This window comes from Alligator mississippiensis, chromosome 13 (assembly GCF_030867095.1).
Source record: "Alligator mississippiensis isolate rAllMis1 chromosome 13, rAllMis1, whole genome shotgun sequence".
In the NCBI taxonomy this organism is placed as follows: domain Eukaryota; kingdom Metazoa; phylum Chordata; order Crocodylia; family Alligatoridae; genus Alligator; species Alligator mississippiensis.
In genome coordinates, this window is record NC_081836.1 from 47,453,258 (window position 1) to 47,479,674 (window position 26,417).

Here is a 26,417-nt window from a genome sequence, read left to right on the forward strand (position 1 = left end):
ATGTAGACGCAGTAGGTAGCATTAAAGGAACTAAGCACAGTGTAACTATGTACATATTACAAAGAAGGCGTTTTTAAAGCCTACGATGTGTTAAGTTTGTGTCCCTTTTATAGGAAAGATTTATGGTATGAGGAAAGTTCAATGTACAGCATTCTTTAAAGAATGCTAAAGAGGTTGAGTTTAACTTCAGGGACATTCAATGTATATCAGTAAAATGGGAAGGGAAGATAAAGCAGCATGATAAACTGTTTCCAAAGGCTGTATTTGAGTTCCAATACAACCAACCCAGACATGGCTTTAATTGCATATCATATTTATGGAATTAACATCTAATGTGCATATAAACACAGTCTGTCCTTCTCACTGCACAAATGCACTTAAAATAATAAGTAAAGAGTATTGTCTGTATGCTTCATTTTCAGAAACAGCATAGATATATGATTATTCAGTGCCATTTGATGAAGGTGACTACAAAAGGTAAAAAAAAAAGTGTGAAATCAATAGGTTGCAAAGGGACATAGGTTATTGATACAATCATAAAAACAACATTTGAATTTTGGTATGGATACCAGATCAACATTTAAAAAAGTATCAGTATCAGATGGATAGGCCTGCTCTTCGGATATTCACACACCCAACCAGAGCAAAGGCGTTAAACTGGAAACAAAATGACTAAGGATTTCATACTGAAGTATTTTAAAAGGGGTATTATCATTAAAAATGCAGGTTTTGTAAAAAGCAGCTTCTATAAAGACTAAGGCATCAGAAATATTACCATGACCTGAAAATCAGCCAGAAAACTTTCCAGTGAAAACAGATTTTATAATGGCAAAAACCCAAACGGCCGTGAGCTTATATATTACTGCTTTTTTATAGGCGTTGAAAACTTACAATGGTATTGACTAGAAGCTGAACAGCCTGGTGTTGGTGGGCAAGCTACAAGAAATACAGAAGTCATGCGCACGCTTAATATAGCATCCTGTAAGTAAGTTCCACTGAAGTCAACGGATCTACCTCACACTGGGCGCGTCTACATGGGACATATACTGCACATTAACCTAATACCACTGTGCAGGAGCCTGGCAGTTAAAAACCGTGCTAAAAGCCTACTGCGCAGTGTTGTTAGGCTAATGTGCAGTAAGCATCACAAAATAACTGTGCACCAATGCTACTGTGCAGTAACTCTAGTTACTGCGCACTTAGTACTTTATTAAGCAAGTACTAAACTAAATGTACAGTATCTAAGGCATATTAGTGAATGTGTAGACACGCCCACTGCAAACTTAAAGACATACATTTTAACAGGACCGGGGCTTTTCAGATTTTTAAAAATGCTTTCAGTTTCAGTATTTTAAAATTTGTGATATTTGCTTTTCAAAACTATACACGTTGAAACTGGCAACTTTCTTTACATTCAAATACTGGCACACAGTAAAATATTTTCCAAGAATGGCAAAGGAAATAGCTTCTGTTTTTCAGTTAAGAAGCAGACAGAAAAGTTTCTATTTATAAAGAGAAAAGGCAAGTAGGGAAGGCAGTTGAGACAAATACCACTGAAATTATAGAGGTGCTTGAAAGAGTTGGATTTAAAAGAGTTTTTGGTGTCCAATAAATCTTAAAAAAGTAATTTTTCTTTCTACAGAGTAGTGATGCCAGGAAAGGAACTGGAAAATAAAATTAGAAGCCAAAACCCCTAATCCTGAAACTGGATCAACCCATACAATCTCATGTGTCCAAGGGGAGTTCTACTGAGGTGATGGCATCCATGTTAGCAGGCTCTTTTGTAGAATAAGGGCCATAGTTTACATTTATAACAACAGTATTTGACCAACAAACAAAAACCAACTCCTCTCCCCCAACAAGCCCCCCCCCCCCCAACCTTGGATATTTAAAAATATATATCACATTCAGTCCTTACTATACAGCTTTATTAAGCAAATGATTAAAAGTTAAATATGCAACTTGTCTCACTGATACCAATGGGAGCATTTACACCAGTAATGTTAAGTACATGCTTACATGATTTGCTGGACTGGCGCTTGCATGTACAGACTGATACAAGGAGTTATGTCCACACCACACTTTCAGAAGTCAGTCTTTTCATAAATTCAGCATAACTGCTAATGGGAATAAACTAAATGAAATGGAGCCGCACAATGTCTTGCTGCTCAAAGCATTCTATGCCAACAATTGAAAAAAAACTATGCTATCACAGCATAATTTTTTTTTTTTTCTTAGAAACCTAGTAAAAGTAGGAGTATAAAAAAAGCTTGCTGCAACTATTGGTTTAAATGAACAGATAGGCTTACAATTCTGATTGCATTCCTTAGCAGTGGAAATCTTTTTACTGAACTGTTCTAAAAGAAAAACTACTTCTCTGTATACACACTCAAGTTATATGAACTGTTGTGTTTTAAAACAGGTATTGTCAAATTGTTTTTTTAACTGTTTTCTTTTTTTACAAGTCTAAATTTATTCTCATCTCAGGTTCATAACCTTCCCAGTTTTTAAATATTTTAAATCAGCTATGTGTTTCTTCATTAAGTAAAACTGTTTCCTAGTATGTCAACCCTTTTGGACCACTTTAAATGAAGTCTCACTGAATTTGATGCAGAAGCTGAGACAGACCCTCCTCTGATGTAGGTGAGTAAAAAGCTGGTCTTTCCACATCAGGTATTTTTCTCAAATGAAAATGCATTTTAGTACAAAACTAAAGTAATCTATTCACTTTTGCATGAACTTTTCTATAACTAATTACTTTTCTATAACTAATTGACCAAACTCTTATTTAAAAAAACAAAAACCTAAGCAAACCAAAAAGAAAAAGTCCAGTTTGTGTTTTTCTAATCACATAATTTCTTTGAATCAGTGTAACCAACATCTGTGTTGCTCTTCTGAAGAATCTTGTGGAACTTGCAAACCTTTAGGATACTGAAAGAGACCAGAAAAAAGGAAGGTCTGAACTACAGTTAACTGAAGTATCCTGCACTCAAGTTACTTCTCTCAAGGCACAGACAAAAGTGACAATTTTTGCCTGATCTGACCCCTGAAAGCACTCTACAGCTGTCAGCAAACACAAGTGCACAGCTGCAGAGTGCTTTAAAAGGGCCTGATCCTGCGAAAATCCGAACCTTCACTACATGAGATTCAGAAGAAGGCACTCCAAAGCAGAGCGCCCTCAGCATCTTGTGTTACTGCCCTCAGTAACTTGTGCCTGCATGCACCAGGAGCAAGGCTGAGCTGCCCTGCTCCATGCACTGTTTTCAGAATGGGATGGGGGGGAAAAGGGAACAGAGAGGGAGCTTGTTCTGGGGGTTGCCCAGGCAGCAGTGTTGGCAGGTGGGATGGGTAGACTGGAGGGCCCCCCCACCTCCTCTAATCCACCCAACCGCACTCTGACACAGCTGGGGAACCCAGAATGAGCTCCCTTCCCTGCCTTCTCCCCACCTTCCTATCCAGACACAGCACCAGAGCTGCAAGTGGAGCTAGGGGAGAAACTGCAGAGATGCAGTCTCTCTCCCTGGATTGGCTCCAAATTGGAGCCAATCCTCCACTCTTCCAACCCAACAGCTAACATCTGTTGGTTCAGAAGGATCAGTTTAACTCCTGACTCTTTCGGCAAAGGATCATGAGTTGGACTAGGGAGCTGCATTTCTGTCTGCGCCTTCAATTTAGCTTAGATCCAGTAAGAGGTGCCCACACTGCAAAATATGCTAGAGCTGTTTTTCCTCCCAGTGGCACTTCATTAACTAGTGTGGTTCTAGGACTTCTAGAAAGGAGCATGCTTTACAGCTCTGCAGGAACACAAGCTGCTTTATTAATTCTTTCCCAGTAGATTGTGGAAGATAGTCTACATCTAAAACACAGCGTGGTCATGTTAACATCAGACAAGTTGTGCTCACTTGAGCATTAGCCTGTACCAGTCAACTTGAGCTGAAAGCACCACCACATTCATAGTAACAGTGTGTGTGCATGAACAGGACTTGAGTTTGAGGCAGCATACAAGTTATAAATTGCCTTTTCAGTGAAAACAAGTCCTGAATGTTAAACATCTTGGGACAATTTTGTCTTGCCTTTCTGTATCACAATATAACCTAAGATGTATCAAGAGGGTAAATGAGGAGAGATGGGGAAAAAAACTACAGACACCCTACCAGGTAAAGTGGTCCTGTGTTCCCCTCCACTACTTGCCCCCATGCCCCCGCTGTGCTTACCACTTATCCTTAGTTGGAGGGGCTTCAGTTCTTGTTCTGCACTGGCCTGAGACATGGAGTACATTTTGGATCTGGCTCCTCCCTGGTCATGCAGCAGTGGTTGTGGTGGCTGCAGCTCCTGCCCCAGCTCTGGCTCCAACCCAGGGAGCATGGCCAGGTGGGACTGAAGCCAGTTTGTGCTCTGTACTCTAGGCTGGAGTGGAGTCAGAATCCCAAATTACAGTAAGCGGGGGGTGGGGGGAGGAAGGATGGGATACAGAGGTGGTAGGGAGCAGGGAGGTGGGGGGGGGACTGAAAGGGGGAGGCAGCAAGCATGGTATTGGCTCTGAGCTTGAGCCTGGGTCAGGGCCAGTTGGACCTACAACAGCTGCATCCCTCCTCCCCCCCCATCCCCACACTTCTACTTAAATCCATGGCAAGGGTCCTTTTCCCCTCCCCTGTGTTGAACAGGGTAAAAAGCATAGTCTTGGATTAAAGTAAATTTGATACTCCTTTAGTTCATGGGGAAGAGGTCTGGTAGTGATTGGGGAGGTCCTAGCGAAAGGATTCCATAAGCACGTGAAAGACCACATGAATGCGATCGCGTGACAACTATCAAAATGCATAATAAGCACAAGAGCTAAATTTGACCTTTTCTTAATTTTTTAATATTTGATTTTCCAAATTTAATATTCTATGATCATCTAAGATTGTACATCTTTCTGCTCTTTTCATCTTATAAAAATGAGTTGTAACTGAATTTAATATATCAATCAGACTATTTTACTTAAGGTACAGATGAAAATGAATGCTGAAGACAAATAGTGAATATACATTTTATGGATTAGTCCGATTCATTTCATTATCACCAAGACAGGTGGTTTAAATAAAGGAGATGAACATGCATGCCCCACATGCTTTCCATACAACAACATATGAACAATTTACAACCTAGACACTGCCACACAACCATTTCCAAAAAAACAAAAATACATAAAATATTTATAACAAAAACTTTAGTAAATTTTCAAATTATTCAAGAAAGAACAACCCCAAAACCATTTTTTAAAAAGGAATATGAAAAATATTGGTTAACGTAACACCTTTTTAAAAAATGTAGATTTAAATACCATTTTTATCAGCGTTTTAGCTGTTTCTCTGAATTTTTCTCCACTTTGTTTTGATCTCCCAATTCTTATTCAGGCAAAATTCTCAACAGACTTCCCACTGAGCAAGGGCTGCAAAAATCAGACCTATAGTAAGTTCCACAGTGTATATTAAAAAAAAGGATTAGAAGATCAGAATTTTCTTACCTACTGTTACATGAAACAGATGTAAATTAACATTAAAAATTTATCTCATTTCAAATAAGTGATAAATTAAAGGCTGCAGTAAATAATTTTAATGTGAAAAAGAAAACATACACAAAGCAGGTACATTATAAATAATAAATGAAAAATGTCAAACTTGTTTTTCCACTTGTCACAACATTACTTATAACTTTAAAAGACTGCTACAGGCATATTTTTGGCCAAAATATAGGAAGACACTGCATATTAATATATATATATCAAATAAATGTATATAAAAGACTGACATTCAGTAAAGGCCCTGGAAATGTCACATGCAGTGGCTTTGCATGTTTGAGCACCAACGTAGTTAAACAAATAAGCAGCTAGCAATCCTTATACAAATCAGGCACAAAAGAAAGTAAGTTACAACACAAGTCACAAGCCTGAGCACGCCTGGATGAAGCTCTGTGGTTCTTTAGGCAGATTAGTAATGGAAGATCACACATCTGAGCTGCTTTTGTAATAAGACCAGCACAAGCAACACACAGACAGCAGGATATGAAGCTCGGTGCAAGTTATCAGCACTGAAGAAATTAAAAGCATAATAGGGAAGTTATAAAATAGCTCTGTAATAGAGCAAATCTGGGTGCTCCAATTCAATTTTGACATTGGGGCTGTCTGTACAGTTTACCAGTTCCTCATTCTCAGCATTGCCAGAAACATCCAACTCCAAAATGTAAAGAATTAAAAAAATATCAAAATTAAAAACTTATTTTGCATTGGCATCCATTTAATAATAGCTTTTATGATCCAACTATATGCTCTTTTGCCAAGGACTGTAAGTATTTTGCGTCTTGTGTGGAGCTGAGAATATTAATCAAATCTTATTATTTTGTGCACATGCTTAATTGTCAGTTGCCTACCTTCTGTAACCTTATTTAGGTTTAGTATTATCTAGTTTCCACTCATCTGCAAGAGACGCTTCAATAGCATACAAGTATAATTGATATAACTAGGGCTCAAATGCAAATAAAGTCACTCACTTATTTCTTTATGCATTAGCAGAATAGTGCTGAGAAGGAAAAACAAAGACTGCCAAATATTTGGCAAGCTATGCACTCACGTACAAATCTGTGGGAAAGCTTATGATTGGCAGGAATTAGTCAAGAGGGAATGGCCCCCCTGCCTGTGATTTTCGATATACCAAGCTCAACATTATATGACCATGTAATCCTGCATTTACATTCTGCAGACAGAGCACTGGCCGCAATCAGGAGCATGTTCTACATACAGTAAAGAACATACTGCAGATACCAGAGAAATGGGATGCTAAAACATACACTATAGCTATTCTGTTTATAGTCTGTCACACTATGAGATTAACCTTCCTTGGTGTTTTCACTACTGCTCTAAACCCTGGGCATATCATGAAAGTGCCAGGCTAGCACACACCCACCACAGATGTTTTTAGTACCTACTTTTTGCCCTGAAGGGATGTTGTCACATCTATGATTACAGGTGCGAGATATTCTGCTTGGGACAGTCAGAGGGTGTGTAGTAGGCATGTGGACATGTTGGTATGGTTACTAGAAAATGTAATGAATCAGAGGAGAGAGTGCCAAGCAATATTACATATGCAATTTGCATATGCAGTTTGCATAATCGGTAAATTAACCACCCTGACAACAAATGCAGGACAACACACAGAGAGGCTGACTTGATGGTTATAGCAAAATCTGTCTCTAGGGCCAAGACAGTTTGCTTCAGAATATAGGTAGTGCTAAAGAAGGTGCTCAGATTTAGTTGCCTGAACTTGTCTTGTAAGTAGTTTAATAAACTTTCTTCAGTTTATTACATACAGAATAATGAACATGGAAGAGCAAAAAAAGGTGTTACATTTTCCTCCAGCCCCAGTATATTTCTAAATAAAACTCAGCTTGTTTCCTCTTCAGAACTACTGATTAGAGTAAAAGAACCAGAAGGAAAAGGTACCATCTTTTAACACCAGCCTGAATTTCTACAGGTGTCTGTAAGGCAGGATTTAGAAAGGCCCTCTCAATAGCTATTTCAGAGTAAAGCTGAGAGTTGATACAGTACAGTAACAGGTCAGTTCTGATAAGGGTTTACTGAAATATTAGAAAAAGTAAAGCTCCACCTCCAAAGAGTTCAGAGGTAACCCAGGTTAATAAGATAGGGTATCTAAACAGTATGGACAATGCTACTTGTCTGAAAGAGATGGAATATACACCCATGCAGCCACTGACCGGAAATGTAACATTGGGGCCAAGCAACAGGCTAATTAATTCTAAATTAAGAACTACGTTATTACTCCTGCATAATCCACTTTTAAATATGGTCCCTTTTTAATTTTTTTTTTCAGTTATTGATAGCAAAACTTTAGAACTTACAAATGGACAACCGAAATGGTGACTGGTAAGTAGATGACATGAGCAAGCACATTATTAAACTAATTACATAATTATTTACCACACCTTGGTTAAAAATGAAAACATTCTCGGCTTTACTAGATAACATGCAAGTGTACACATGTAGCTGTTTTAACATCGAGTAAAAAAGCAGTTTAGAGCTTCCTGTTCAGCTTCTTTAAAGTCAAGTTTCAAAACATTTTATGTTGAAAAAGGTGTTCTTTAAGCCCCACTTTACATTGCATTTTCATGATAGCTTTCTGAATCTTTTTAAGTCAACATTAAACATTCTTCTTCCACTTCAATTCAAGGAACAATCCAGTTTATATGTATTTTAATGCTTTGTAGGGCCAGTCCCTACATAGTATCCATCACTACAGTAGCACAACTATGATTTTCCAAAACTTCAACAGGATGAGGCACTAGAAAAATCCAGTGGTTGGTTGCACGTGGACAGCAAGGCATATGGCAACAAGTCCATTCCAAATAGGGAAACTTTTGTGAACTATACAAACAGGGGGACAATCCTGCATAGGGCAAGAGATGTGAGAGGATGACCTGGAACCTTTCCCTCTAGATTTAATGAGCTAATGAAGAAAAAGCTCTAGGTGTTAGCTTTCTAAGGCTGGTGAAATAGGATTCCAGTTGAAAGGGTCAATTTTTGCCCTGGTGCAAGCAGGCATGACTCCAGTTAAGTCAATGAAACAGCATTAGCTTAAACCAGGGCTGAGTTTAGCCCAGATTATGTAAGCAAGCTTTCCTTTTTCTGCTTAGGTTTCTCAGTAATGAGAACACGATATCCAAGTCATGTACTTGAGTTGGTGGAGAGGAAAAAAGCACTCCCAGATCTTTAAGTTAAGGCTCAAATGGCTGTCTTGCTTATTAATCAGAAAAGAAAAGGTGAAAAAAAACAAAACAAAAGAGCAGTCTTCTGACTTGCTTTTTTGCAACTTAGAAACCAATGTTTTCGGTAAACAGCTTAAGCTGTTGCCTTACATTAAGAGTTAGAAGGTGGGACATTTTCAAGAAGAGCTAGAATACAGTGGAAAATTTAAGTAACCAACTAGCACAAGCTAGTTTTATTATTATTATTATTATTATTATTATTCTGAATCAGATCTGTGGGAGTTGCTTGTTACATTTGCAGGATTATGTGCAATTGAAATGTGACTGCTACAGGTGTTAAGACAGAAGAGAGTCCATTAGATTCTTAACATTTAGACATGAAAATGAAAAAGAAAAAAAGACATCCCTTTCAGAGTATTGTTTGCTTGTCTGACTTTACTTCTATAGAGTACAATAAATTTGAATTTACAGTAACAGCAAATTAAGGCAATCCCAATTTGTTTTGAAAGACTACAGAATCTATCAGCAGCAACTGAAATTTCCCTATGATTCAGGCATCTTTAGCACAAGTGCTGTTTAACAGCACAGTCTAGATAACAAGGACGAAAAGAAACAACAAATAGAGGAAATGTCATTTGGATTTCATAGAGAAGCAACTCTCACCAGCTATCCTACAATTTTAAAAAACTAAAAAGTTATCAGTAATTCTACTTCAAATACACATTTTCAGCATTTCCAAAGCAGCAAACCAAAACAAAGAATAATAGTTAAATTTAAAAACTCACTTGAACTGAATAGGAGGAGGGAGCTGCAAAAATACAATTAAGAGCCAAAATTGATTTTTCTTTCAATCATCCAGTGGTGGCAAGGTCAGAAAATTTATGGCAAGAAATAAAGACATGCAATATGGGCAGCACCATACATAGGCTGCTTAATCGTAGAAATAAGTAATAAAAGTCAAGCACTAGACCAAGACTTCAACAATAAAATGAACCCTCTGATTTATAGTGATTTGGTCACTGAGAGGTTTTATGCCAAAACTGAAAAAATAGTCATAGCTGATAAAGTGCACATAAGTGGTATAAATGAGCTTGGCTGTCAAGAAGACATGGCTTACTATAACAGTTATAATATCACTCTAACGGGTCAGAAATAGGAATAGCTAGTTAAAGACATGAGTCCCAGTCCAGGACCCACAGAAACCAAATGTACATAGATATTGGCCCCAGTACAAATTGAGACATTCCAGCTCTAAAGTTAAAGTGCTTATACTTAATAACCCTGTAAATAGGTAAGTGCCATTCTTCCCATCTTACAGATGGGGCACAGGAAGTAGGTGACATACTCAATAACAGAAAAAATATATGGCAGAATAGGGCACTGAACCCAGATTTCTCAAGTCCCAGTCTAATGCTGTAACCCAGTGATTCTCAACCTTTTTAAACTCAAGGCATCCCCTGGATAGACTCAAGGCACCCCTTGGTGCCAGCTTTTAGATTTTCACTCCTTTTGCAAAAAAGTCAGAAAGACTGCAACTGTGGATTTCTAGTTGAAATCTTTGGGATTATCTTGCAAATCACACCTGTAAACCCAACAGTGCTAACATTGAGTGGCATTCTGTGGCACTCTGAAAGGATCTCAAGGCACCCCAAGATGCCATGGCCTAGTTGAGAATAACTAACCACTTGCATAGAAACTTTCAGTAGGAAACTGTGGGAGAAGTCTGATTGACTTTAGTATAATAAAAATTTCCGGGGGTGGGTGGGTGGGGGAGAAGAGGATATTCACTGCGGTTTGACAAAAAACAAAATAATTTTTTTTTGGTAAAAAGGTAATTGTTTTTTCCTTATTATGCTTGAACACATTTGCTTTGTAACAAAATATTTCTACCTACCATGTCTGAATTAAAAGAAAAAAATCCTTCCTCCCCCCCCCACGTCCCCAGCTCATGTTTCTAATTACAATGTTACTCATTTGTCTGTTTGTTACAACTTTACTTAACATTACACTTATTTTTATGACACAAAATATCTGATTATTGGAACAAGATGAGCACAAGATATTGTCGTTTCAGGAAACTGCTGTTTAAAAAAAGCACAAGTTCTTAATTGGTTTATTAGGGCAATCAAAGGTCTCAATAGTTACAGGAAAGCCACTATAAACAAGGCAAAAGTTAAATTAATCATCCATATAAGTGATTTGAAAAATACCCTATTACTAAGCACATTATCAGTTAAAATTCTGAACACCCTTTTTTAATCTAGCTAGCAATTGGGGTACATTGGTTTACAATTAAGCTGTTTTATCTAAACAGTGTAACAAAGGTTTGGTAATAAATGGTAAAGCCTTTTGAAATCAAAACTTTTTTGGAATAAATGCAGGATCCGGCGTGCATGGACTGGAGTGAACTTTGCTGTTCCTTTGGACAGGAGTGCATGCAACCTTTACATATCACCCCTTGCTGAGTGACAGCCCAGTACTTCCTCTAAAATAGTAGGACCAGTCTCTCCTACTGTTTGCAGACATACTAATGGAGAGATTCTGTTCTGCTGTTTGGCATGAAAAGAGGGTTCCTTCTACCCTCTCTCTACTTTGCAAACCAGCATGGCAAAGTAGGACTTAGTTTACGGCAACAGTTATGTGACTAAGTGGTACAGCCATTTCTGTAATACAAAATTAGTGCATCTATGAAATGAAAAACGTATAAGCAAAAGCATTACTTATAATTTTCCTATTTCTTTAACTTTAGTTGCTAGGTTATAGTAATAAGGGTTACAAGCCTCTGTTTCTAGATAATTCTAATAGTTCATGACTAAAATAAGAAGAATAAGCCCACAATCATATGGGATATTTAAACTTAACTTGCAGAGCTAAATGAAGAGGTAGAGTATGTTTCAGAATTTGGTGGTCATGAACTAACTCCCAGAGCCAAAAGATTAAAAAACATTTAGTCACTTAATTGATAACAAAACTCCAACTGTCTTCAAATGTCCTTTAGTTAGATTTCTGATACAGTGCACATTTCCCCATCATGATAATATTTGCCCTTGTTACATTTATGATGTACTGCAAACAATCCTGAATGCATAATTATAAATATTACACACACACACTTGACTCCTATGAACCATACTATTCACTACAAAAGCTTTAAACAAGCCTGCTTAATCAGTTAATATTAGCTGTGGGTGGCCAATTGTCCCAAGAAACATGATTTATTTTTGTCACTTTTCACTTTCTTCTAAAAATTACATTTCTTTGATGGAGACAATAACTCATAAGGGACCTAAGATCCTTTATTTAACTTCCTTCCCCCATCTTTTATGAATTAGCTGCTACTTCACTAGAAATAATCAACATAGGGTTATCAAGAAAAGGAAAACTTTGTCTTATAAATTTAAATTGATAAGAAAAAATAGTATAATAGGGTAAGCTGCACGCATACTTTACCATAACCTCCAGATTGTTTTCCATGTAATGGGTCATCATACACAGTATATATTTTGAGGCCCAGGTCCTTGGGGTAAAAATTGCTACTAATGTTATTGAGAAACTTTGCTTTACTTTCTCCTAAAGGCAAAAGAAATAGCTACCAGTTTTCATACAGCTGTCTGAATTACACTTTTCACTGGGTAAGAGTCAGATTTCCTTTACAGGGAAATATGAAGAATGACAGCAGGTGTAAGTGTGTGGATGGGAAAGGGGAGGCAGGAGCTCCTTGCATCCCTCGGTCAGCGATGAGAAAATTTCAGGTTGTAAGAGAATACAGTCCCTCAGTCTACTTTTATGAGCCCAATTTTGCCATCTGTATTCTGTTTTTCTCTGTTTCAACCCATATACCACTATGGGTCTTCCCAAGAAACAAGGAAGTAATTGCCTGACAGGGAAGTAATTACTGGGAGTGCTATTTTGCAGGATTCCAACAGGGCTGTTTGAATATGTAGGACAGGGAGGAGGTTGTAACCAAAGTTTCATGCCTAGTGCACAACACATAAGATCTCATAAGGCTTCAGAAATTTTTGTATTCCAATTTGACTCAGACTTTGATTCCTCCCACTGGTTTGTCCACCTTCCTAAGTATATATGCTACTGGCCATTTGATATGTTGATAATCGATGGCTTTTAATAAATTAGGGCATTAAAGAGGGAAGAAAAAAAAACCTCTTGGGTTTTGAAAACTGAAGAGGTTTTTTAGAAAACCTCCTTCTTCCCATTTACCTACTAGTCTTATACCCAAGGTCATAAACAGAATTGAAGTAACACTGATCCAAATGGCCATTACATCTAGCAATAGCTTCCTACAAGGTTACGTCTCCTCCTTTCCTATCCTAGCAAACAATTACCTTGGTTCTTACAAAGTCTGTATTTGAAACTTGTCTGCTATCAGCAACTAGTGGAGTTTCTATGCTGAGTGGCCTCCTCAAAACTCTTTTTTTCACAATTTTCCTTTCCTTACACTAATCATAACAGTATAGGACAGAAATTGAATAAATTGACTAAATTAGAAGATAATTGAAGAATAATTACAAAATTCCTTAAAAAAATATCATGTGTACACACACAATATTTTAAAGGGATCTTGTAATTATTCTTTCAATTATCTTCTAATCTTTTAAGTCACTATACAAATTATTGTAGCTGTCTTAAAAATAAAAGCCCAATCCTTATGATACTTGCTTTTATTCTTAGTATAGATATTCCATATCTTTCCATCATTTTTTATATAAAACTTCCATCGGGTCAATGGGACTTCTGTTCATGAAACAATGGCAGACTATGGCTAAAATGTAAACAACACCAGTCTGAAGGATTACAAGTGGGATACTGAGACCAAGAACTATGGAATTAGATTCATTTGAATCACAAGTATAAAAAGCATACACTTTGGTGTCAGAATTCCAGATTCTTTACTGCTTTTGAAAGTGCTTTGTACAATTATATTCTGAAAGCAGTTTTATTTTATAGAAGACATGCAAACCATTTTCAGTGTTTTAGAAAGTGTATGTTCCAACAGTATCTGCTTATATTTACATTAACATTATCAGATATTACTATATAAAAGTATCTGCTCAAGTGATGCCTCACAGAAGCCAACCAATATTCCTTATCTTGGAAACATCCCAAATATTTACAATACTAAAGTCTGAATCATAATACTAATGTTTATTTAAAAAAACCCCACATTAAATCCTAGCACACACCAGTTCTATAAGAGATAACTTTGTTATCTTATTAAATATGCCATCAAAGAAACAGCTGTAGTGTTTTGTAACCTAATTAAAAAGAAATAGAAGGGTACAGATTCATCACTGCCTGTTTAAAAACCAACCAGGTTTTGAGTCCCTCTCTCTACCTTCTGCAATAGGTACTTGTAAAGTCAGAGTTTGAAGATTTGGAGCAATTTTGATTTTAAGACATCACTTTTTTAGATTGTTTTATTCCCTCATGGAAGTATAGTGCTTTTATAGATACAAGATTATACCCAGCAGTCCTCCCTCAAATTAAATCCACAAGAACTGCAGGGTGTGGTCCCAAATAATTACTTTTAAGAGTTTGGCAATCATACCATAAAAATACAGTGAGCACTATATCGCAGTTGTTACGCATTGCCTCTTTTGTGCGGAGATGAAGATGAATGAGAGACCATCCAGTTTACTTGAAAACTGCTGAAATTGAGCACAAAGTTTCAGTACCTTTGGCCTATTTTTTCCCCTTCTGAAACTGAAACTTTCTCTCACCCTAAGGGGAAAAAAAAAAGTTGTTCTGTCGGACTTCTGGATATTTCATCTAACTTGTATCTTTTCTTCTTCATCATCTGTGCATTTTCCCTCCCTCTCCTGTTTTCTTCCCTGACCCCCATATATCTGACTATAGCCTTTTTAAGTCTCATTAAATTTCTGGTTATAGCCTCTATTATCATGTCCAGTCTACTGGATCATTCCAGGGAGTCAAGTGTACCACTTCCGCAAATTCACAGCTGTTTTCTTATTAAGGCAGGGAGATATCGGTTGATTCAATTTGTGATTCCATTCTTTTTTCCTATTGGTAGAATGCGTACTCCAGGTCACCCAGTAGGCTTGGGTTCAGTGATAAAATGGTTCAACAGTGTTTTAATATCTATTTTTTCACAAATTTGAAATAATGTTACATTATAGTATGCCAATTTTCAAAACCTATTTTATAACTAAATTTGAAACGTGATCTCAAGAGTCTTAATTGGCAGGACTTAAGTCTACAATTCTATTTTACTTCTACAGCATCTGATGGCATACCAACCTTTCAGGTGTTAATGATGCCATCACTGTTGTATAGCAAAAAGAAAACCTTGAATTCAGATGCTAGCAGGCAAGTTCAGAAGGAAGCACTTTTCTAAGGTTTTGTTTTAATACAAACAGTAATATTTACAGCAACAAGCACCATACATTCAGCTGGGGAGAAGCCCTGTAACAAAACTTTCTTGTGCCAGCAATACCCTGAGTGAAGGGAACTCACCTGGTTTGACTACATTGGTAAGGAAGTCCTTACAGAATCTGTTTGCAATTCCAGATGGGGCTTCTTCTGCTACAGCATCCACAGCAGGAATAAGGAAAAATGGTGGAACAGGATCATGGATCTTTGGCTATGTGAATCCTCTGGTCCAGCACTCCTTCACTCAGGGCTGTCCTGGGGGAGGAGGGGCGAGGGGTTGTGAATCAGGGCGATTGCCCCGGACCCCATGCTTTGGGGGGCCCTGTGGAACTGGGCAGAGCAGCGGTGGTGTGGAGCTGGGCGGAGCAACAGCTCCGTGCCCAGCTGCTCACTCCCCCCTCCAAACCAGGAGCAGCTTTTTTGGGTCTGGGGCCCGCGGGATTGGGGCAGGGGCAGGGCCCCACATAGGCTGATGTGCCCCGGGCCCCACAGCCTGCTCGTGTCACCTCTGCTTGCACTTGTGGGCTAGGGATAGACATTCAAGAAGCCAGAGCCCGAACTGATTCAATCTTTGCAGGTTAGTTTAACCTGCCTAGATTGATTGAATTTGCAACTGAATAGACATTCACTGTTAACTCCAGAAATGCAGGCCCATCCTCCAGTGACTTAGGCCAGAAGCTGGGGGGTGCTAGAGCAGCCCTTGGCTTCAGGAAAGCTGTGCTGGGGAGGGGAAGTGGGGGTGTGGGCAGACCCGGAAGCAGCCTCAAGTGAACTGGCTAGGGTGTGGGTTTAATTCCCTGCTCCTTGTCTGGACCCAAGCTGGGGTCTGCCTTGCACTCCCCCCTTGCTGCTGCAGTGGCAGGAGTGGGGGGCATGGGCAGACACCGACTGCATGGCCCCCTGAGGCAGAGGGGGCTTATTCCTCCCTCCACCCCCAGGGGACCACAGTGGGGTCTGCCAGACTCAACTGCTGATCACTCCCTGTGTGGGGCAAGCAGTGGGATAAGCCCCCTCATGCCCCCTTCACCAGACACCGGAGGGGGGAAATAACTCCTCTCCATGCCCCTTTGCCTAAGAGGCCCTGCCAGCCAGCCTCTGGCCACACCCCCACCCCTGCTGTTGGAGTGGCGAGGGGGAACGACCATGACAGGGGCAGCAAGGGGGGCCATGCTGCAGGAAGGAGTGGGGCAGTCAGAGCTGCCACGAACTGAGCTGAGTGAGGGGTAGCACTGAAGCTCGGAGGGGTGGCCATAGCTGCCCTAGTGAGGGTTGCTATCCCTATCACTGCTCCAGCAGCAGGGGTGGGGCTGTGGCCAGAGGCCAGTTGGCAGGGCCCCTTAGGAGATGGGGCAGGGACGGGGGTTATTCTGCCTTCCCTCCAGCATCTGGCAGAGGGGGCTTATCCTGCCACTTGGGCTGAGCAGGGAGTGATTGGTGGAGGCAGTGGCCGGGTCTGGCAGACCCCACAGTGGTCCCTGGGGGCAGAGGGGGGAATAACACCCCACCCTGGCCCCTCTGCCTCAGGGGGCCATGCTGGCCAGTGTCTGGCCATGCTCCTGCCCCTACCACTGCAGCAGCAAGGGGAGCCAGGCGGACTCCAGCTCAGGTCCAGACAAGGTGGGGGGGCCCTTCCCTGGCCAGTTCACTACAGGCTACAGCTGGGGCTGGCCACACCCCTGCTGTTTCAGCAGTGAGTGGAGAAATGACTGGCAGGCCCATGCTGCTGGGACAGGGGAGGGAGGGTGGGAATAAACTTCTTCCCTGCTCCCTTCCAGGGCCGCTGTCTGGCCCGGTCCCCATCCCTGCCTGTCCCTGCTCTGGCTGGGGAGCAGAGGGATGGGGCCAGGCCTGCTCTGCTGGAGCAGAGAGCACAGCACAGCCCAGAGAGCATGCTGGGGTGCTGAGGGACTCTGGTTTATATTAAGCCTGGAAGGGGTCTGGGACAGAAGTTGCAAAAAACGGTTGGAGCTCAACCAGGTTTATCTCAAATCAGTTTTGGCCACTTTGAAACTGGTTTACGTGCACTGAACTTATGTTCTGTTGCAAATTTAAACCAGTTTCTGATCACTTAAACAAGTGAAAGTGCAACTTCTGTCCCTAGCTGTGAAGAGAAGCTTCTGATATTCCACAGGTTGCAAGAAGGGGTGGGGAGGAACAGGTGATCTTACTTCCTTTTCTGTAATCCTCCTATTGCACGCTCCACACCCCCCCCCCCGCTTAGTAAATAAATGTTTACACATATGGTTGCCACTAGGTCTACAACTTCTTCTTTGAACAACTTGAGATCTTGAAAGTATATTACTGGGAGATTAATAACAGATTTTAGAAACTTTGGCCAAGATTTTAGGTGAATGGGGGGCAGATCCAAAAAGTTATGTGCTTATAAAATAAGATTTAGGCACTTAAGTCTACCTAAATCCAGAATGGAGATCCAAAAAACTCCTATTCAGTGGCTGCTTAAGCCCAGAAACACCTAAACTGCCAAGGTGCCTATCTGTTTGGCTTGGAAGTTTCCCAGGGGCTGGCAGTTATGCTTCTGTGTATGTGCAGAAATACCTAGCCTGAGATTAGGTGCCCATCTCCTGCCTAAGCCCTAAATGAACTTAGTGTAATTTCTGGATTTCAGGTGGCCCAGTCCTGTCTGTATGCACAGAGCCCACTAACCCACACTGACAGGATTGGGTTCCTCACAAATGTTACCCACAGCTGCTTCATTTCTAAGGCGCAGTCCATAGTGGTGGGAACACTGTTTGCCTCTGATGTAACAGCTGATTGGTTAGAGTATTTGCTCAGAAATGGAACACCTGGATTGCAGGCCCCTATCACCTGAGAAAGCTCAACCCACATCTACCTCTTGGGAGAGTGCCCTAACCACAAAGCCACAGAGTGGGTGGTGGGGAGGGGGCAATCCCCACCCTACCTGTTGAAACTGTGGTGCTGTATAGAAAGGAATGCATGATTCATGGGTCCAAGAGGAGAGTTCAGTAGAGAGCATGACTAGTATACTAGTGAGGGCACTCACATATGGAGAAGAGTCATGCTGGGTTCCTAAAATAAAAATAAAGCACTAAAATCAACTGAAATACATTGTGGGAAATTAGTACATAACCCTCAACCCCCTACCACCACACACACACACTCTGTATAGGATCACAGCTGATTAAAACTGACATGACTTCCCCTTGCTGAGGAAGGTAACAGAAGTGATCTGGTGAGGTTGCTGCTGGTCAAGAATAGAGCCTATTGGCAAATCTACAAGGAAACTCACTTAAGAAATACAGTTCTCTCTGTTACACTAAGGTGAGTCTGGCCCAAGAATAATACCAGTGAAGTCACAGAATGTACATAAGTGTTGCTGACTTAGCTCAGCAAGAGTAAGAGTAAGTGTCACAGACAGACTTAACATTTAAACCAAGATAAAGCACAAGGACCTCTTACTTAGCTTTAGAAGTATATGCCTTTGTCTCTAATGGCTTGAGAGCTGCTTCACTGCTGTTTAGACAGCCTCTTTAAAAATGTGAGAACGATTTTTCACAGGCTCCTAAAAATATGACAGTGCTTCTTCCAGTGTTCTCTGACCTTTTGTACTTCTACATGAAGTACTTTATCAGAGACCATCCTGGAAGAAATCCAAGACTTTCTCAATGAAAAAATAAATTCTACAGCAACAGCCTCAGCATAACGTAGAGCAAAGCATAGCATTAAGGCTTTGATCCTAATGAAGGCCAGAATGCACATTTAAAAAAATCTATTTTCAGGACATTTCATAATTACTGGGTGGAAAGGATTAATGAATGGAGTAATGACCATTGTCAGTGAGGCTAGCCCAAACTAAGCTGGGGGGGGGGCGGGGGGGGCACGACTTTCCTCTACTAAAGAAAGGGCAATAAACAGAGTTATTTTTAGTAGTTAGCTCCAGATTACCCAGCGACATAATAACTTTGAAAAGAGGGCAAGCCTCCAACTACATGACTTTCTGTAAATATAAAGTTTCTGTGCCTTTTGACCAATTCTTTGAAGGTCAAAGAAATGGTTAGCAAAGGCACAGAAAAGCAAAAAGGCAGGACTAAATTTTGTTACTAGTTACTATAATTTTTCCATTTATTTTTATACAACTGCAAAGGATTTATACAATATTGAATTCTTGTTATGGTCTGTAGCCCAAAACAGAAAGTATACTTTATGTAAGTTACTTGAAAAGGAAAGAAAGAGAATGATTGTTATGAACTATTTGCTTTACGCTGTTTGCTGTTGTACCACTCCCACCATTTGTTAGCAAAATGTAAAAAGTCACACACAATGGCAGCGTTAGAATAAGTCATGAAAATACAGGCAGGCACAAGAAATCCAATCCCCCAGAATAACTCAACTCTTGCCATCTTTTTCCACAGATATTAAGGAGAAAAAAAAATCATTACCTCTCACTCTGTTTTAATATGTAGTAATTTAGGGAAAGGCTTTCATTACAGTATAGTTAAAACAAGAGATACTATTAAATGTATAAAAGAACAGAAAACTTGACAAAGTAACTGAGGGATCCCCCCCCGCAACAAACTAGTTTCTTTTTGCTGGATTCTGCAGTGGCGTCATAATTCTTGTTGAAGACACAACCCCAAATATTTCCATAACAGCTGTGTTTTTGTAGATTGAATGTTATAACTTCATTGCTTCCTAAAGGTGAAAATAGACAGGGTATGGTACTAAAACATAAGGTTGTTTGGAAATGTGCCTGAAGTAACAGGGAGTTAGGAAACTTAATTTACTTGTATATTGTTACAGAGTATTGTCACAGATTTTAATCCTTCTTTGAAAGTTTGATGTTGCTCTTTCAAAAGACTGACCTTTAAATAGAGTATAGTTAATCCTCTTGTAAAACTGAATAACCTTACTGAAGAATGTAACTGAAATTTCTAATGCAGATTTTAACATGGGGATTAGATTTCCAGCTATATAATGGTATGAAATGTTGCAATTAAACAACATATGCTAATATACTTTATTCCAATCATTTATTTCCTAAAATTTCTTAACTTTTGTGTCTGAAATGAAAATGAAATATAATATTTTTCATTTATATACAGCAAGGATATCAAAGATCCAACCCTCAGGCCATATCTGTCCTGTGGACCTGCTCATCCAGTCCCTTTGGTCTGAGTTGACCCACATGTTTCTGGAGTGGCTCCAAGTGCAGGGCTCAGGATGTGTACCACATGCAGTGCCCGCTCCAGCCAGCTCATGATCCCTACATGTGGTGCCTACTCTGGGACTCATGCTGCACATGATGCCCATCCCAGCCAATCTGGAATCTGCTCTGCAGGAGGTACCCACCCCACTGGCCTGGTCCAGGACTGAGTGCTGTGGACACTCACGGGTATTTCAATGAACTGCTTTCAATCTACTGGTTGGGAAATGAGTTCCTTTTTCCTTCTTGGCAATACTTGAATTCTCTGCTCTCTCTGACTCAATTCCTCCTGCTTCTAAACATTTTTCAGTTGTTTCTTTAATTACCTAGTTGCTTCTATATAAAATATCCCATCAGACAAAGTAGAACAGCTAGAAGCCACCTTGCAAGGAAAACACATTTTTGCATGGATGATCACATGAATTCTCTGCGAATCATATTTTATAAAGTCCTGGGATTTGGTCACCCCACTGACCTCCCAGAGACAGCCCTACCAAAAAATATTTTTAACAAGAAGCTCTATTTCAAGAGTGCCTGTGCTTCCAGACAGCAAGAGTGAACAAATAAGGAATATAATTTTTTATTTCCTATTTAAAAGGAAGGAGAGAGGCAGCAAATTTAAGTGCATACTTATGCTACTAATATGTACTGTGAAAAGCAGAATTGTTTAATTTATGAAATCTGAAATGGATATGTGAAGGCCAGGAGGTGGAGATGGGAGTTTACTCCCAAATAGAAATCGACACTTGGTAAAAATCCGGTGTTCTAAAAAACACATTTTGCTCTTCAGAGCCTTATTGTGAGCCTGACCAGTACGATTCTGAGAATGTATGCTGAACATACTGTATATCAAAGCTAATGGTATGAAATACTCCATCCTGTGCAGAGCAATCATCTAAAAATTTCCCTTCAGCATAACAGAGTTTACTAAGGGGTTCACTTAGCACACAGTCAGCCCCAAAACTCTTTTCAGCCCACCCCTTTTCTGTGAAAGTCTAATTAGTTTTGTGAATAATCATCTGAAAAGCAAAAATTAGAAACACCTTATGCGGAAATTTAATAAAATACGCTTTACAGTTTTACTTACCTAATTCTTTAGAAACAGGAGATTCAGTTGCTATATCTCCAATCTTTGCAAGGCCATCATAATATGCTCTTCCAGCAAGTATCATAGCTACAGGGAAAAATAATGCAAAATTTGTACTCATTGAAAACAAAACTGGTTGAAATATTCAGTTTCTGCAACACTTGCATTGGGACAATTGTTGGAGCTGAGGTATGCAGAGAAACAGGTCTCAACACTCTACAACAGTCTGGTAAAAGTACTAGCCTGCGAGTGATTCAGGTTCACATTTCTAATCTGGCTGGGATAAACTGGAATGAAAATCAAGTCAGAGAAGGGACATGAATGTGGAGCTCCCAAACCGCAGGATACTAACCACCAGCCTTTGGAGCATACTGTACAAAAGGCAGTGAATTTTAAACCAGAGATAAAAGCAAGTATTTCAATATTTTACCAAGGGAATGCTGCAGGATATGTGGAAACTGATTCTACCAACACACTTTTGTAAACATGATAAACACTCTTTAGTATATGGATTTTTATAGACATATTGTGTATTTGTTATAATTGGACAGAAGGTCAGCAAGATTGTGACAAATCACAATGCAAAATCTAAAATGGCTGGCTTAGCTCAGTGGGGGGGAATATTAGAAGGGACTGGCAGCAGTGGACCCTAAATCCACCCCCAAATCCAAGTAAGTGTGAAGGCACTAGTCAGAGAGGAAAGCATATTTGGGCAGATAAAGAATACATGCAAATGAAAGAAAAAAGGGTTTTGCTCCTTGCCTTGAAGCAGCCAGGGGCAACAGTTGACTCAACTCATCTGCACACTCCGTCCCCAGTTCAAGGTTTCCCTGGGACCTCATTTGGGCTACCCTGCCTACCAACTTGGTGGAATCGGAAAGGAACAGGCTCCCTGTTGGCCTCGTGCTTGTGAGGTTTTTCATTTTTCTTGCAGAATTGGTGAGGTGCAGGCATGTTAAAAAGAAACAGGAATGAGAAATCTGTTTGGAGAATACAGGAACATGTAATTTGTTGCTAGTGTGGACAAAGGTTAAAAGGTCCATTCCTAAAAGAAAGTCATATTCAGGATTTCACAATGGACCCGGTTCCCTTTATTGGGCGAACAGGGTGAGAGGGAGACATTTCAGAAGTGACCTGAACTGTAGGAGAAGGTGGAAGGATCTACCCTGACATACAGATTATAAAGTGGGAGTTCTGTATTCTGACACTGTACCCACTTAAATGCCTGGTACATGAAAAGCATTGGGAATAACATGCCCCTTTTTTCTGTGTCCAAGTCTCAGCCTACCGGTTAAATTCATCCCTGTTTCTTTCATTTGCCCACATGTCTGGATCAAACTTTACTAGAATAATCACATCTGTATAGTGAAAGAATGAAATAAGATAACTTGAAAGCCTCTTTCTATAACTTTTCAAAATCCTTTCAGAAAAACTTCTAGTCAGAGGGAAGGGAAAATAGCTGAATAACTGAATTTAAACTGGTACTGGCTCCATAGATTCATACATGCCTGTCATTTTAGGACTCTGCACAAAAGCTCAAGCATGACAAAGTGCTCATTTTGATGACTATCACAGCTGGTCACACCAGTTCACACAGGAACACAAAAAGGATCAGCTTAATCAGTAAACAAGGTGACCAAGGAGAACTTTTTAAAATTGATTATTCCCAATATGTTGCCATAACTTGAAAATGGAATGAATGGTCTTAATGGAGCAAATCCTGCTTCACACCCCGGTTACAAACAGTCCCAGAGATAATGCAGATGGAGGCAGGATGTCAAAATGTGATGGTGGCTATGACCCTGCTACTCGTGCTTCCACTACCCTCTGGGACAAGGGAGAAGAATTTTCTCTTCTTCTTAGACTCTCACAGAGCTCCCTTTATGGACCCTCGCTACTCAGGGTTGGCATCTGGGCATGGTGGTACAGCCCTTGGAGTAAAATGCAATTACCTTAAACAGGAAGTTATGACAAAATAATTCACAGGCAATTAGGCAGCTATGACAAAACAAAAATAGCAACACCAAAATATCCAAAGAGGTGACTGTAAAAAGCAAGAGGGTCTCTAAAATGTTATTAAAAACAAGCAAACAAAAAAAGTACTAAGAGAGATATCTAAAAATAGTCTTATGAATACCTGCAACCAGTGGAAAAATATTTACCATTCCGAGGCTAGTCAGTACAGCTGAAGCAACCCGCTAATGACATACTTTCTCAGATTTGGATGAACTAAACCCATCTGTCCTAAATATTTCATTTTTTTCCTAGAGAGATACTACAGGAATAAGGCTGTACATTTTAACATACAGATAATGAAACACAGGTATGCTGAGAGAGCAAATTACAAAAGCTCTCTTTTCAACTAATTCTCCAAGTAGGATCCTCATGGAAAAGTCTTCATTTTGCATATACAGTTTTCTGAAATCACAGATTTTGGGGCTATTAAAAAGCAATAGCATGACACCCATAACTTTCAATTGTGCTAACTACATTTGTCAATTGTACATACATTCTGCTAAACCTTACATCTTATCCTTTTTAATACTTATACAGATGACAGATGGTACCCCCGGAAATTAATATCCCATGTATTTCCAGGTCATATATGACTTTTAAATAAGATTTAGAAGATGACAGTATGAGTGTTTTCTGCAGACAGAATAATTATTAGGCTACCAAATATAATTCCAGAACCTTGTAGCAACTGATTTTTCTACTTTGACTGGTAAAGGATTCTGGAACTCTCAAATTGTGGGACTTGAAAGATTAAATTCCTGAAAGGTGATTTTCAATTTAAAGAGACTTATACTAGATAATCAGATTTGGCATTCTTATTTTAATTTTCAACGGGTGCAGCTAATGCTCCTGAGGCTATAAGTAAGCTGCTTGAATATAAACATTGTAAAGTCTGTAGTTTAAGATAAGGTTTCTACTTTCTTGGGCAGATCCAACCAAGATTTGCATTGAGTACTGTCTGCATATATCTGTTTGTCAATCATAAATTTTCTCATTCAGGAATCAATCTGTCTCCTCACAAAAAAGCCTACTTTTATGCGTTGAGATCAATGAGTCTCAACCAGGGTGCCACAGCATGCTGGGATGCCTTGAGAGTCTTTCAAGGGTGTTGCAGCATTGTTAGGTTTGCCAACATGATTTGTAAGATAAACCCAGAGGTTTCAAATAGGAATCCATAGTGGTAAAAACATTCTGACCTTTTCTGATCTTTCTGAGTTCTTTGCGACAGAAAAGAATGCTGTATTATTTTTCCCTAGTCAAAAAACAAGTGAAAACTAAGAGCTGGCATTTTCCAAGGGGTGCATCAAGTCTAATGAGGGGTGTGTTGGATCTAGAAAGGTTGAGAACCACTCATCTAGATGTTCTTTTGTACATGAGAACATGTTAAACCTAGTTTGAAATACAAAATCACCAGAAACTGGACAACCCCCCACCCCTCTCCCATTAATTTCACATAGCTCTTAGTTGCCAATTAGGTCTTTTTAAAAATAGGACACACTGCAAATCCATTATTTCCTGGAGGAGATTGAGCATGTGCATGTGAAGTGGCAGCCTATTTGAACATCTGTTATAGTACTGTCCCAAAATAGGTAACAAAATGGCTTTATTTCTTTGCCTTTTATGATAGTTTATCCTTCAAATTAGAGCTTAAAAATGGTAATCCTCTTTTCATATTTAACTTCGCCTACACAATTTGTTGCCAGAAGTGTAGATTCCCAGAACAAGACACACTGTTTCTGTAACCTGAAAGTTGGCATGCTGTAAAATTTCTTCCTCTTAATATCTATTAAGAAAGAAATTAATTCAAAGAGTTTTAATTCAGCTAAAGGGCTGTTATTGATGTTATTGATTTTTCTGAAGTTTTGTCAATCAATTTTCCTCAGCCTTTTCTGGTCACTGAATTACAGGAGCAGAACAAACTACCTCCTGCACGCTTTATGAAATAGCATGTGTTAAGCAACAAGTTTAAAGCTTCGAACAGCAGCAAGCTATTCATACTGTAGGACACAAGGACTGTGCACAAGAACAGGAGTTCCCAGAAAAGACACGTGACAAGATTTTAACTGCTTTGAAATCAAGGCAACCTTACATGTTTGTTCACATTTATTACGTCCTGGCTGAGTACAAAGGTAGCTTGGTTTCTGGTATTTCAGGAGACATTAAACTCTTAACATTTTGAAGTAGTGGTGGTTTCAATTATTCCCTGTTAATGATTTCCTCCTTTGTATCTGGCCCCCACTGTTTAAATCTAATGCAGTTTTGCTGGAATGTAAATGGAAGCATCAACATCCAAACTAGTGAGGGGCCAACAGCAAGCAACTGCAGTGCACGTGTACAAGCCATTTTATACCATGCAAATCTAGCTTTGCTCCATCTGCAAGGTATCTGAAACGCACCTGTATTTCATGAGAGTGTGGAGTAATGGCAGAAATCAATAAGCTATTCTTACAAATGGTGGTGATTAATATGCTTTGAAGGAATTTGCCTCTAAAGAACTAGGATTATTTAATCTGAAAAGAAGACTGGGGGGAACGGACGGACGACGATGACACACGATAACAGGTCTTCAAATATCTAAAGGGTAGTTATAGAGAGAATGGAGATGGGCTTTTCTGTGTGGCCATAAGGGACAGGACATGGGACAATGGATTTAAAGCTGTAACAGGGAACTTAGGTTGGAGATCAGGAGGAGCTGTCTGTCCATGAGCATGGTCAAGCATTGAAACAGGCTACCTAGCGAAGTTCTGGAATCTCAATTTCTGGACATTTTCAAGAGCAGGCTGGATACATGGCAGGGCCGGCTTAGTCAGGAACGATCCTGCCTTCAGTAGGGGACTGAACTAGATGACCTTGTGAGATCCCTTCTAGTCTTACCTTTCTGTGATAATTCCTAGGATAACTTTTACCCCAAAGTACAATCTAAGCAGGCCTTCTCCTTGGACCTTCATGATGCTATTGCTGGACACA

The 26,417-nt window shown here is 39.7% G+C and overlaps 1 protein-coding gene and 1 long non-coding RNA gene across 4 annotated transcripts in view; one reads left to right on the forward strand and one right to left on the reverse strand.

The window, feature by feature from the left end:
* BAIAP2L1 (BAR/IMD domain containing adaptor protein 2 like 1) overlaps nucleotides 1-26,417 on the reverse strand; it is a 105,692-nt gene that overhangs the window by 24,351 nt on the left and 54,924 nt on the right. For all 3 annotated transcript variants that reach the window (XM_019494674.2, XM_006265279.4, XM_019494673.2), the window contains one exon: nucleotides 21,435-21,521. In XM_019494674.2, coding sequence (XP_019350219.1) covers nucleotides 21,435-21,521 — 87 coding nt within the window. The remainder of the gene's footprint in view (nucleotides 1-21,434; nucleotides 21,522-26,417) is intronic.
* On the forward strand, nucleotides 410-25,626 carry LOC109284913 (uncharacterized). Its single transcript, XR_009456209.1, has 5 exons — nucleotides 410-477; nucleotides 877-981; nucleotides 1,643-2,643; nucleotides 7,866-7,918; nucleotides 20,247-25,626. It is a non-coding gene; the product is annotated as an uncharacterized LOC109284913 (long non-coding RNA).